Below are 14,464 nucleotides of genomic sequence, written 5' to 3' on the forward strand. Positions count from 1 at the left end.
TTAACTTTCTTTTTCTGTATGCATCATACTTACATGTGTAACATCAAGTAGAATTTTTCTTTGTGGGAAAAATAAACTTGACTGTGTGTAAAACTATTATGTAATTGAAACCAAGAATGTTCTTATCACAGAGACATTACATGAGTAAGTGCGGTGACAAATTGTCTGACTAACTTATACATTTTAGTCATGAGTCATGAATAAAGGTACAATAACACTCGTATTTAAAGTTCCATCTACATGTTTTGATGTTCAGGGCACCCTTTGAACAGTCCCACTTAGTGACAGAAATTAGCAGGATGGAAAATACACCATCCTACCAGAAAGGGATGGTGTCAGGAGGATTTTATTTTTCAAGCCCAATTTCCACCGAGGTTTACTGCTATGACAACAAACCTTAGTCACAAGTCATCGAGGTTTGTTTTTGACTGTGATTTGAGTGATAAGTATAAGGTCACTTATGTGTCATCTCTGTCAGATGTTGTAAATTCCCATGAAGCATAAAGGAAAGATCAATCTCATGAGTAAACAATATGATGATAATATTGTCTAATTTCAAGCAACAAGATTATTAAAGACACTGATAAAATCATGTTGAGTAGACGAGACCTTTATTTGAAACAGTGGTCTCATTTTTCAGCTTAACAGGTACAGTAATATCATTTATAACGCCCTTGCCTTAGATTAAAACAGAAGAAATTACCAATAACAAAACCCCAAATCAACACTTTATTTCATCCATTATTATATTATTCAAAGCATTTTCATAATAAAATAATGAAGAATTTTCATCAAGATATTATGCTAGCTATTTCCTTTTAGTGTGTTATATTTGGCCTATTCTATTTATTGGTTTCTTCATTACTTTGTCATGCTAAAAATGTAGATATCAACTGATATAAAGAAAAAAAAAGACAATTGTTATGATTGATCAATGCATGCGGTCCTTTGTTTCAACGTGAAGGGTTTTGTTAATCTATGAATATTCAATCATGCTCTTAATTGTATTGTTCTACAGGAGCCAAATGTAAGGAAGAGAGACAACAATTGTTGAATTTGTTTGATTAAAAATACCTTATCAAGTCTCATGATTATTTTTTATTGCTTTTATTTTTATTCTTTTATTCCCAACACTCACACAACACTCTGTAGATATTTATGCATATTTTGCTTACTTATTTTAAGACTTTCTACAAAATGAAACCAGGTTAGGATGCACTGGAAAACCCTGTTTAATGATCATCCAGCTGGCAGAGGTATATTAGCCATAACAGGGAAGGCCATAAACAACTGGTGTGTGTTTGTGTGTGCTCGCTGGCATGGTTCCCGTGACGACTTCCTCCCTTTCGAGTATATACTGTATTTTCTATACAGTTTGAGGAGGCACTGCAAAAGAAAAGGAAATAAATCAGACAGAATTGCAGAGAGAAAGTCCACATTATTGGGGTCACCATCTTAATGAAGAATTCCAATATGTTATTTCCGTGGTGTAGGAAAGTCCAATCAATATTAGTGAACATGAGCTACTCTCTCTCAAAGCCAGAAACCAGAGAAGTAAGTCTGAAACTTGTGATGTCATAGTGCATAACATCTGGAGCTGCGCCATAGACAATGAATAGGATACTGATTTTTTATCACTCTAGTGTTTTGGATTTGGGAGAGAGTTGTTCATGTTTTTTAATATTTGTTTGACTGTTTAGAACATAGGAATAACATGTATGAATTTGGAAAATGGGCATAGTTCCCCTTTAAGCACATAATGATCCTGAACAGTGGACTTACCCTCTGTCTTTGGAATTGGGGTACCAGATGAGCTGGACCTGCAAACAGAAATAAGGAAATTAGTTTAATATTACTGATTTTGAAAAATATAGATTGAAAACTGTGGCCACAACTTCAGCTTGGAGTTTTTGATCAAGCACATCCATTATTATCAGGGTTACAGTTGAAGCCACAGAGTTCTGAGGTCACTGAGGTGTGGCAGCTCTCGCATTTCTTCTCGAACTTGCAATACAAGCGGCATGCGATCAGATCATATCAGATCAATGCCCACTCACTACCAACACATGAGGAGTGTGATGCATACGCCTTACAGAGCAAGCACGGAGAGATAAAGAGAACATCAAAGCTCTGCCCACATGTGATTCGTCACGCGAGGTTTCTGGGTAAAACTCTTTAATGTGTTGGAAGTGTGTATTATGCAGAACAGGGAAGGGGGTGTTTAGAGAAGAGGCATCCAGGGCAGGGATAGGAAAAGCTGTGGGAAACTCAGTTTTAGTCAAATATTGTTCGGGTATCCCCTTCAAGTCAAATTCATACAGCATGCACAGGCGGATCATCCACTAAACCTTGCACAGTTCTTACTTGGATGAGGATTTTACACAATTTGTGAATTTTTTACCTGTTTGAGGAATGATAGATTAGTTACAAAGGTAAAATTGCTTAGGTATATATGTGATAAAGCCTCTGTATTCAAGTGATATGTGAGAGAAACTTACTGAGGGCTATTAAAATCCCAGAGAAAAACATGATTACAGCAAGGACAACCCCCGTGGTCCGCAATGTCTCATAATCTATAAGGAACACAACCGTATGGGACCAAACACACTTATTGGAGTTTATGATGAAAGTACAAAATTTGACATATTTAACATGGTGCTTTTTGATTTTTGAAAGTAGTAGATGGAGTAAATCTTACCATAATCAAAGTTACTCCTGTCTGGAAACATTGTTTCTGCAAAAGAAAGATACCAGTTAGTTATAGAGATCAGAATATAGGTGTTACATTGAGATCATCACCAGGGACAGCAAGGTTTGCAGCTCTCGAGATCTGCAGGCTTGGCTCCACAACTCCTCAGGAGGATTTTTTTTTTCTCTCCACTGAGAGGAGCTCAATGCAGCATCTTTGCTCAGCAGAAAGAGATGCACCAGGAAAAAAAAGTGGGTTGCAAGCCAGCAGCAGGATACAAGGGTATCATCACAGCAGCACAGGAAAAAAGTTGAAGAAGCCACTTGAAATGATTTGTTTGCAACACTGTTAAAACACATTTCTACTCTTACACAATAGAGTGATTTTATTTTGCAAACATAAGCAAAATATAAGCTTTACAGCCCGTGCCAGATTGCTAGAGTATCTGGGCGTCAATAATGCGGCTTGCATGTTGCTGAACCCTCACTCCCAAGTGGCTGAGCTGGCAGTTTGTATTTCTTTCTCTCTGCAACAAAGACTGCTTAGTTTGAGAGAAACAAGTGCTAAACATCTTTAGTATTGTTCATTTCTTCATCCCAGTGGGGAGTTTATTAAAGAACTCCCTTTGTTATAAGACTGATCCATGCATCTGCAGTAAATTGGCACTGAAACAACAATGCAGCAGGCTAATTAACTACATAAAGACAGATAAATGAGAATAATACATTTCATTCATCTAAATTGAATGACAAATCACAAAATGATCACACATATGATAACCAAGCAAGTCATTCTTTCTCAGCTCGGACAATCTGTAGAGCTCAAAACTGTCTCATGTATGTTACACCCTTTAAAAATCCCATAAAAGAAGAAAAGGAAAAAGCAAACCTGTGGTCGCCATGGCTGCACTGTAGAGATGTAGAGGAGCTCCGTCTCCCAGATATTTAGCAGGTTGCAGTTTAAGGTGTGATGTGAAAGGAGGTAGCTGGACAGGACAGCCTGCAGAACCCTCTGTGTAAACTCAGCAGGGACCCTCTGCTGGCCAAAGCCAAACACTGCATTCACAGTGGTGGGGTGCAAATGTGCCAGGATGTAGACTACAGGGGGGTAGTGGGACACCACAGTAGCTCAAAATTAGAATAAACAGGCAACATTATCTTACTACAAAGTAGACAATTAAACTATTTAACAATCATGAGTATCATACAGTCTTGTGTGGTATGTGTGAGTGTATGGATGTACCTAAATTGTAAAAAATTGAAGGATTGCTGCTATAATCTGTCTTTTTATTGTGCCTTTTGCTGCAAAACCTTCAGTTTCATACTTATAATGCTATACTTATATAGAAATGTTGCTTGCATACTCAAAATGCACCAGTTTCTATCCCATGTGTTGTCTTTTGAGCAGTGCAGTCACCCACCCAGTTCCTGCAACACCAGGGAGAAAATACAGCCTGCATATGCAGCTTTTACATTCACAGAGGCTGCCAGACTCACTACGGTTGAATATCTGCCAATAACACACAGAGATAGGTGAAATTAAGTGTTTTTTTTCTGTTTTTTTTTCAAAGACAGCCCCTCTCCAAGTGCTGCACAATGCAGCACATAAATCATTCACACTCTCGCTGCTGGTAGTTACTACTGCATGTGTAACTGAAGCGTCTGCAGCGTCAGCAGAAGCAGGAGTGCAGCATATGAGAGGGGCTGTTCCCTGGTCTAATGGCAGAGAAATAATGATGCGTAAAAAACAGAATAAACCTTTTCAAACATGGGTTTTTATTATTCTGCATCAATCTGAAAGTCACAAAAATACAAACGAGAATCACGCTATTGCTACCGTATAAAGTTGGCACATTATCTAGTAACAGTTATTGATGATAAAAACATACAAAAAGAGAAAAAAGGAGCATTAGGAAAATGAAGGAAGCTTCTTGTGTTCATGGAAAGATTGTCTTCAGCTGTGATAAAGGTATTTGCTGCCACCTCATGGTAAATCAGTAGCACTGCAGAGGAGAGGGAGAGGATAAGTTCTTCTGAAAAACTCTCTTCCAGCTTCCTTTTGTAGAAAATAGATGTTTACAAGACACTCACCAGATCTCCACTGCCCTTTGCCTCTGCGTCTAAGCTGTAGAAAGAGTTTTAGTTTACTGTTTTATACAAATAAAAAGGCAATACATCTACTTGGTATGCGTTTAACATTCCTAGTTATTATCATAGAATAAAGAAACATATTTACCCCTAGGAACACCTGATTCGGCATCAGGACTCCTGGACCTGAGGAAAAATAGATTAGATGAAAACAGTTAGATGATCAAGCTGGAGGGATGTTTTATGTATTTTTTCAAAACTTCCGTACAGATAAGGGTGTGGTTTGTTTATCCTAACATCGACTTCCCTTACCTTGTCTTGTCACTATTCGAACAGGTACATTTCCGGGCTGTTTTAGGAGAAATGAAACACAAGACATTATAGAAGGTATGCAGCTATAACAGTTGGTGTACCCCTAACCCCCCCTCCTCCTCCCGTAGTACTAAAAGAGGAAGAGGTTGTTCCAAGCCTTGATATGTACATGATGTACTTGATGAGCTTGCGCCAATAAACCCATCTGGGCAGCAAGCCTGGGATGCCTTATTAGCTTGCAGCTTATTGGCCTGAGCACAGGACTTTATTCAAGTCACAGCCCAGTAACTTTGCCCAAAATACAGGAGCCAGTATGTTGAAAAAAACACCCAGTTAGCAGCATTTATATCATGTGAAGGTCTACAGAAGAGTTTGAACATTCAACCTCTTTAGTTCTGTCATATAGTCCCACTTCAGTCGGCCCATAAACATCATAGAGAGCTTAAATACATTCATAACACATAATCAGCATATCCATTCACCAACAGAGCATCCACACCAATGAAACCACATCTAATCTATCCAGCATTAGTACAGAGGCTTCCTTCTGCTCTTTATTATTCTCTTTGTACACAAATTAATATGTGATTAAAAGTAAAGTTGTCTTTACAATAGAGCTGTTAGATAGAGCAAATTTTTTTATCTGTTCAAAATGTACCTTAAAGGGAGATTTGTCAAATATTTAATACTATTATCAACATGAGTGGGCAAATATGCTGCTTTATGCAAATGTATGTGTATATTTATTATTGGAAATCAATTAACAACACAAAACAATGACAAATATTGTCCAGAAACCCTCACAGGTACTGCATTTAGCATCAAACATATGCTCAAATCATAACATGGCAAACTGCAGCCCAACAGGCAACAACAGCTGTCAGTGTGTCAGTGTGCTGACTTGACTATGACTTGCACCAAACTGCATGTGATTATCATAAAGTGGGCATGTCTGTAAAGGGGAGACTCGTGGGTACCCATAGAACCCATTTTTATTCACATATCTTGAGGTCAGAGGTCAAGGAGCCCCTTTGAAAATGTCCATGCCCGTTTTTCCTCGCCAAAAATTAGCACAAGTTTGGAGCGTTATTTAACCTCCTTCGTGACAAGCTTGAATGACATGGTACTGATGGATTCCTGAGGTTTTCTAGTTTCATATGATGCCAGTATCTTCACTCTAGCTTTAAAACTGAGCCCACTACAACCTAAAAATCAGAAGTTGCATTAATGCGTTAAAGAAATTAGTGGCATTAGAACAAATTAGCATTAATGGGTTATTATCGCGTTAACTATGACAACCCTACTTTACAAATATTCTGATGGCATGGCCGTATTTGGTCTTCTACTGGAGGATGAAACATAAAGTAAAGCAGCAGCCTATTTGACTTTTTACACATGTGAGCAGTGTCATGTAGGTTAAAGTTGTTAAAACTATAGAAATGATTATCTGCAAAGTATCAGAGATATCCAAGTACTCTTGAATCTAAGTTTCTCTGAAAATACACAATATATTTCTTTGAAGAAATGTGTCTTTTTCATCTTCTACAACAAGTCAGTCTTAGAAATAATGTACAAAACTTTGATTGAGAATGTGCTCAATAACAGTAACATGCTATTGCTACCTGAAGTGTTGACTAAGATGGAAAAGTGGCTGAGAAATCCCAGACCAGACCAGACCAGACCAGACCAGACCAGTGACTAGTGACCTACATACTCTCAGGACTAAGAATAAAGCTGTGAGCATCTTGAAAGATAACACTCCTCTTGTACTCACTCACTCTGACACTGGGAGGCACCAAAGGGTGCCTATCGCTATCAATGAGGTTTTAAATGCAATATCTTAAATGACAAACTTTGAGGGTTTGCCCTCTTTATGTTCTGCCTGTAAGACCCTGGTAGCATTTGATGTGTAGATTAATTTTACGCAATCAGTTGTAAAAAACCTAAAAGGCCCAATCGGTAACTTTTAAAACCATGTAAAGTTGAAGTAGATTCACATGTAATTTAAGAGTGATTTTTTAGTTAAAAATGGAAAATTAGTGTTGCTCAAGCACACAACAGTTGAAAATTGGAGAACAGATTACAGATGTTAACTAACATTTAACAGGAAGAAAACATTAAACTGTTGTCTACTGTAAATCTAAGTATTTATTAATGAATTTAGCAGTGATAGCAGGCTCCACTCTTTTCACTTGTGGCAGTGTGAGGACCGGTTTACATTTGGATGTCAGATTGCGCCTTTCAAAGCCAATTTGTAAATCTAAATCCACTTTCATCCTCTGTTTTTTATCATTTTAGTATAATGCAGTCAGAAATCCACAGTGATCTTGACAAGCAAAAGCAGACTGTGTGGGACCCAATGAATTATTTATTGGATGGTTTTGGTTTCAGGGCGATCACTGGCAGTGACAGCATGTGCTGGCAGGTGAGGAAGAGGAACCTTGGAAGGACACTGTGTATGAGGAAAGGGATAAGGTATAAAGTATAAAGGGCAAATAGCTGTGATGCACGGACCATGAGAGTGCTGAGATTGTGCAAGAGGCATCAGTGTACCTCCCTTCCAGATCTCTGAGAGAAACAGGAGCCTGCTTGTTTTGGGAGACTGTGAGGTCCCACATACAGGGATCACAGTGTGGTGACACTACACGTCACATCCGCAGTGTACTTAAGGTAGTCAAACACTTACTGACAATCAGGGCGATACCCATGATGAAAAGTACCACTGCGAACACCAGGCCACCGATTCTCAGCGATTCATAATCTGAAAGGAAAAAAAGTACTTTATAACGCTTGCAGAAATGCATGGTAACCACATGTGAAAGTTTTTGAGATACAAAATACCACGAATGCAAAAGCTTTCTGAGGCCTTTTACCACAGTTTGATTCAGGAGCATGTTCTGCATTTCTGCAGAAATGTTCTGCCGCACCCTAATTGGTCATGGGACACCGCAAATTCCTGTGAGCTGCAGTCACCAAAACTGTAAACACTGTGGTCAACTTTAACTCTGTGGTTGTGCTGTCCCAATACGGCCGGAAGAACCGTGACATGTCTGTTTCCATCAATTGCAACAGAATCAAGGCAGCAGTAAGTGTGGGACAGGGTCAGTTTGTTTATGTTGTTACCCATACAGAGATGACTGCAGCATTGTTTACATGCATTAAGCATTGCCTTGTTTAGTTAGCTAGTTAAATGGCAACTATCTGCAGGCATTAGCAAAAGCAAATAAATATTGACTGCAATAAACATTTTTTCTTAATTAATCAAAAATCTTTAAGTGAAAAAAGTATGAGTAAGAATTGCCTACTGATGTTTTTTCAGCTGCCAGCAGGATTTACCTATTCTCTAGTGCAGTGGTTCAGATCCTTTTTGGTTTATGACCCCTTAAAATGAAGTATGGCCTACTTGAGATCCCTTGTAAACACTAACTAAAAGTTGTTTAATTCTAAGGAAGGCCAGAAGAGATAAAAAAAAAAAAATAGTCCGGGGTTATTATAGTAAGCTAAAACTGAAACTAAAACAAAAATAAGCAGGGAAAAATATTGTTAGTAAACTGAAACCAAATAAAAACTACATCCTTTAAGAAAAACTAAACTGAAACAATATTGACTGGGTAAAAAAAACGAATACAAATAAAATAAACATGAGCGTAGTTTCATTTGAGTTTTTTTGCTATAATAAATCACTACCGAAAAAAGGAGACGGCATGAATTTCCGTCAACTCTCTAGACACTGAACCACACAAATTAAACGGACTTGACATATCAGATGGTCGCTATGCTGCTATTGCTTCACATTGGACACTAAAGTAGAGCAAAGACTACACATTAAACATTACGGACATTCCTGCAAAGTTCTCCAAACATGAAATTTGTCTACATATAGCTACATACTTCTGATACATGGCCCTAACGAAAAACAAACTACTGCAAAACTAAATATATAAAAACTAAATTAAACTAACAAACACCCTCTGAAAACTAACTAAAAATAAACTAAAATGAAACTGAAAAGTCAAAATTAAAATAAAATAAAAACTGATGTAAATTATAAACTATTATAACTTTGGAAAATACCCAGAACTTCATAAGAAAAAAAACCCCAAAGTAGATAAAAATATGTGTAACAGAAATATGTTTCCCTTTCTTATCCCTGCTTATATCTTCTGATCCCTCAGATGTCTCTTGGGACCACCAGGTTGGGAACCACTGCTTTAGTTGTCTTCCAATAGGGGCGATATACTATGGTTGGATGGTACCATATGGGTATGGAGAAGAATACCAAAAATGTACAACCAGTACATTTATGGTAGGTATTCATAAAACATCAATGCAGATTTTGAGTCATTCTGTTCACTTCGGTGCCTTAGATGGATGGAGAATCCGGCCCTACGACACAGTGGACAGGATTAGAAGTATTCACAGTGGGACCGCTCCAGACGCTTGGCCTTGGGGTGACATTTTTCCATCACTTCTAGAAAAACAAGTGGAAAATGCAAACTGGTCTCGACCTCCCAGATGTTTCCTGTGTAGAGGGGGTCAACAACTGAAAAGGCCGCGTTCATCTGCTGGACACTCACCGTAATCAAAAGCGCTGTCGTAGTCTGGCAGGAGAGAAACAGAGAGAGGACACAAATGAGAAGCAGATTTACCCACTGACACACTTCACAGAGCACTCATGATATGACGGCTATTCAGCACTTTGAGGGCCTCAGTCATCCATCTAGTCATTAGCCAGGTTGGTGCCGGTGCCAATTTATATGCCAGCTAAAATGAGCATGCAGCTTATCTTAATTTGACTTTCCTAAGCTTCTGTTCAAATAATACCCACCTTTGTCCTCATCTGCCGTCGAGGCTGTGAAAAAAGAAGAAAAAATCATTAGTCTTTAGAAGACATTGACATGATGGTGGAAGTGCATGTCAGCAAATGGCAAAATTAATGGTAGTGGAGCAAATTCACTCTGCAAAGAAGCCCAAAAGGGTGAGTATCAAACCCAAACATACTGGATGATTCTACGCTCCATATACCTCGTTCACCTACTGTGTATTCATTGGATTGCCCTGATCTGTGCTAATCTGTCGTGCCGTCAGCGAACGTGGGAAAGTGCAGACCCCTGTGCTCTTTCACATCTCTTCTCCCATGTGGAAACACATGCTGGCCGCATTCACGTTATGCCTCAGTCTTTTAAATCTCGCCAGAAAACATACTGTACTTGGTAATGATGAGCTAACTGCCTTCATCAAGAAAAACAAGCAGAATAATTAAAGAGAAGCCTCACTAATAGCTTTGGTCTAATAATAAAAGACACAAAGCAGACACTGTTTACATGAACACCGGTGTTTTGGAGTCGCACACTGAATGATACATAAATACTTTTCTACTTGTGCTAGGCACCATTTCACAAAATGAATGCGTACAGCTCTCATTAAAATGTTCACCAGACTGTGAACAGTATTTTGAATGTCGGCCAGTCCTAGTAGTTGTTCTTATGTATAAACTTCCATGGTGAATGCATTAAAATGATAATCTGTTAACCAATTGTAAGAAGACTTGAAGTATAAGTTTGCCTGTTGCAACTTATTCCACCTTTGAAAACAAGTCAGAGAGGAAATAAAAGCCCTTAGTGTAGGCAAATCTGCTTAACATCAAGCTCAACTGAAGGCATGCAGGGCGCACAGAGAAACCAACTAAAGACCAAGACCTGTATTAACAATGGAAAACTTGGCAGCAGTGTGAATAAAAACGATTGTTCAGACTGCAATGTGAGGAAACATTTACACTACTCTGACACGGCCTTTTCTCACAGCAAAACAGAAAAATGATTTGTGATGGAAAATATTTAATGGAACAGTATCACGGCAATGCTAACAATACGACAAAGCCTTTTATACACATTTGACCCGAAGAGAGCACATGGCAAGCAGCCATATCAAATAAGTGAGCAGCGGAAATCAAGTGGCCATGCGTTGGCTGTTACCACTCGAATGCAGGAAACTTACCAAACACCTCCCTGCCAAACGCTGACCCTGTTATATACAGACACATCAGCTCGTTTAGCATGGAGGAATTTAAAAACACAACCAAGAGCTACAGAAAAGGGGAAGCAACTGAAGAAACACCACAGCTCGGTTTCAAAGACGTAAATAAACGTTGAGTGAAACGGATGCTCACCGAGTGCAGGAGCCAGCCAGGAGCTGAATGCCACCAACACCACAAGATCCATTGTACCTGCTGATAAGAAAGAAACAGAAAAATTACATAACAAACGAAGAGAAGTAATAAATGTCTTGCTCACAGTTTGGTGGTAATTGCTGTTTTGTGAGGGTAATGTGCTGGGGCGACAGGAAGTTTGAGCGATTTACAGATAAACTTTGTAACTCACTTTGTGACTCCCTTTAGACTGAAATAACTCGGCAACTTAAACCGCCTCGCTGAGAACAGAGGGACGCCTGTTGTGAAAATCTGTAGCAACCCCCCCTCTAATACCTTTTAGAAACTCCCAAACAGCCAGTCACTGTATGGTTAGTGAGGACTAGTTGTTTTCCACAACAGTGAGGGATCAGAAATGGAAAAAAAACAGGCTTTATTTACCAGCTTGTTTATTTGCAAACCACATCTTAAAATGATATTGTTAATCCTGACAAGCTCCAAAAACACTGGATCTGACATTTCTCATAATGTAACTGAATAAAGGTGTTTCATTAGTGCCCCTTCGATGAGACCATACTGCATAGCATAACATAACAGTAGTAGTAGTGATTAATAATATGGCCTCCTGACTCTGGGCAAGAGAAGAGGGTCTATTTCAGGCTCAGCACCTCAGTACATGGGGGCTTGGATGGTGTTGTGTTGCATTTGATATTTGGTCAGTAGGTTACGGATCTGTTTTGCTGGGTCATCTAGTTTACACATGGAGCATGGGGTTGTTTTTCTGTCCATGTATCATCTAGAACATTCTTTGAGATTCTCTTACACTCACATGTTTACAGGTTAAGGCCAGGTTAAGGCTCCACAACCAGACTGGACGCAAGAGTTGCCACAATTTAAATCTGCAGTTGGTAACTTTAATGAAAAATAATGTTTTTTTCTTTGTCATATTTGCTCAAACTGCTGCTATATCCAGACAGTAGTACACGAGACAGAGAATCAGGTTCCTCTGCCTCCTGTTAGTGCTCCTAATGGCGTTTGCCAAGTTTCCACCGCGCACAAAGAAAAACAACCAATAAAAGTCTAAAAAAAAAAAAGGTCTATTTCTCACCTCAAATGCTTTCAGAAACATATTTTAGTGAACTGTTTAGCTGTAAAATGAGAAAGTTTGCTCTGGGCGGTGCTTGGTTTTGGCTGGACTGTTTTCAACATGGCGGCCGGGTCACATAAATAGGACACTAAAATATGTTTCTGAAAACATTTGAGAAATAGGCATTACAGTCACAGAATACTGATTCATATTTGATCAGCGCTGCCTAGTTTGACCGTTTAATCGGAGTTTGCCAGTGATTGACAGCTGCTCATAGACGGCAAGACTCCAGGTCGGCTCTGATTGGTTGTTTACCTCCGGTCTGTGAAATCTTGCAGATGCCATTTGGAGCACCGGAGGACACAGACGCACATGTTTTGTTTTTTTTCATGCACTACTTTCCTACTACTACACTATAGGATATAGGGACAGTTTTATAAAAATAACATTTTTTAATCATATTTGCTCCAATTCTACCCACTGCAGCTTTAAGGGTACTGGTGGTATTGGTACTGGCATCTTAATCTTTTAAACAATACCCAGCCCAAGTCTGGATATAGTGAAAGTTTGAGCAAATATGACATAAAGTTGTTTTTATTAAAGTTACCGACTGCGGCTTTAAGGACTCTGCATGACCAAAGAGCATAATGGTTGCAGTTTTGTTAGCTTCACAGCCACATTATACGAATAAAATCCTCAAACACGACACGCAGGTACACACAGCTTTAGCTCCACGCTTGCAATAAAAAAAATAAATCAAAAATGTTTTGCATTGCAAAGATCAAAGCGTACGTTGGCAGAGCCAAGGTTTCCCTCCCTGGCCTTGAGCACTGCTGGGGATTCATGCATGACTAGAGAGGGGGTGTGAACATGGAGTGGAGAGAAAAAACACTTCAACCCTGGGCGCAGGATTAACAACAAAGGGCTGCCAATCAGGTTTAATCAAACAAATACAGGGTGAGTTATTCCAACAAGAACCGATCCAATAATCTTGTTTGTTAGCCTTCTGAGTGATGTAGAGGAATAGAATGGGGAGACAGGAGAGACGCCCTTTAAAAATTAATTACCATGCATTATAATAAAGTGGGATTAACATGGACAGTTTGTAATTAAAAAGTGGGGGTTGCTTTCATTGACACTTAGAGGCATGAAAGTGCATTCACTGTTTAAATACACATATCAGCTCTTTTTTTAGACACAGAGACTTATTGATCATTACAACTTGACTGCAGACATCACAAGCCATGTTATCAACCTTTTTAAATAGCGTCTCCTTTTCGAGATCACGTTGTTGTTCTCGCGATAAAGATTGAAGAACATTGTTTTTTGGCTTCAGTGTTTCTGGCAGAGTAAAAAAGTGTGACACTAAATTCCATTAAACTGCTCAGACGGCATGGCGTTTCCATTCAGGATATAGCAGCGTGCCAACTACATGAAAATAGAAAACACACTGACAAAACATAACACACCGGTAAAAGAAGAAGAAGAAGAAAAAAACTGTTTCGCTTCAAATTTGTGGGAGCAACATATAGGTTAAAAGGTCACATGTTGTGTTCGGGATACCAGAAAAGGAAAACCTCTGCAAGACGCAGACACTGTGCACACACACAATATGTGTCTGAAGCTGCAGATGTCAGCTGTTTAAGATTATATTCCTAACTGCAATGACATATGGCTATTACATTTAAGGATATGCATTCATTTCAGAGCATAAATGTGGACATTTAAAATGAACTTACCGTGCGTCAGCCTCCTGTAAACTCTAATGTGAGTTACTTTCTCTCCACCCAGTGAGCCGAACTTTGCCAAACAAGTTTTCCACTTGTTACTTCAGCCAAGAGAGAAAGTCCTCTGTTATGGCTTGCAAATAAAATGAAAAGAAGTGATTAAAAATGAATTATTCTGTGGAGATTCCTCAGTAAGCTACTTGTTTACACCAAGTAAAGCTCTGTTCCTGCTTGTGTGTGTGCCTGGTCTAGCCTCAGGAATGAGAGAGAGAGAGAGGAGGAAGAGGAGGAGGAGGAGGAGGAGGAGGAGGAGGAGGTAGGGTGCTCAGCCACTACTCCTCTAAACTTCCCTGAACTCCCCTGAGCAGAGGTAAACAGCACAAGGAGGGCTACTGAGCAGAGAGATCACTCCCA

The 14,464-nt window shown here is 39.1% G+C and overlaps 1 protein-coding gene across 3 annotated transcripts; it reads right to left on the minus strand.

Moving 5' to 3' along the window:
• Positions 1–594: 594 nt before the first annotated feature.
• On the minus strand, positions 595–14,320 carry LOC119496782 (FXYD domain-containing ion transport regulator 6-like). 3 transcript variants are annotated; one of them, XM_037784340.1, is made up of 10 exons: positions 14,063–14,320; positions 11,258–11,317; positions 11,086–11,112; positions 9,917–9,940; positions 9,666–9,689; positions 7,775–7,849; positions 5,089–5,125; positions 4,925–4,962; positions 4,780–4,813; positions 4,442–4,691 (listed from the first exon to the last, which is right to left on the minus strand). In XM_037784340.1, the coding sequence occupies exons 2-9, from the start codon at positions 11,307–11,309 to the stop codon at positions 4,809–4,811; spliced, it is 282 nt and encodes a 93-aa protein (XP_037640268.1). In that variant the 5' UTR covers positions 11,310–11,317; positions 14,063–14,320; the 3' UTR covers positions 4,442–4,691; positions 4,780–4,808. The 3 variants fall into 3 exon arrangements, with proteins under 3 accessions (XP_037640267.1, XP_037640268.1, XP_037640269.1); XM_037784341.1 differs by lacking the exon at positions 11,086–11,112; XM_037784339.1 differs by lacking the exons at positions 4,925–4,962; positions 5,089–5,125; positions 7,775–7,849; ... (3 more) ...; positions 11,258–11,317; positions 14,063–14,320 and adding exons at positions 595–1,386; positions 1,783–1,820; positions 2,499–2,573; positions 2,699–2,734 and having other exon boundaries at positions 3,578–4,691; positions 4,780–4,819.
• Positions 14,321–14,464: the final 144 nt, after the last annotated feature.

Source organism: Sebastes umbrosus, chromosome 11, assembly GCF_015220745.1.
Source record: "Sebastes umbrosus isolate fSebUmb1 chromosome 11, fSebUmb1.pri, whole genome shotgun sequence".
NCBI classification, from domain to species: domain Eukaryota; kingdom Metazoa; phylum Chordata; class Actinopteri; order Perciformes; family Sebastidae; genus Sebastes; species Sebastes umbrosus.

Bases quoted from the DNA above. Each gene is read 5' to 3' on its own strand.
- LOC119496782 (XM_037784339.1), bottom strand. The intron at 1,821-2,498 runs GTAAGTTTCTCT...TTCTGTTTGCAG, and splicing joins TGGGATTTTAATAGCCCTCA to GTCCAGCTCATCTGGTACCC. The intron at 1,387-1,782 runs GTAAGTCCACTG...TTTCTTTTGCAG, and splicing joins CCCAATTCCAAAGACAGAGG to TGCCTCCTCAAACTGTATAG.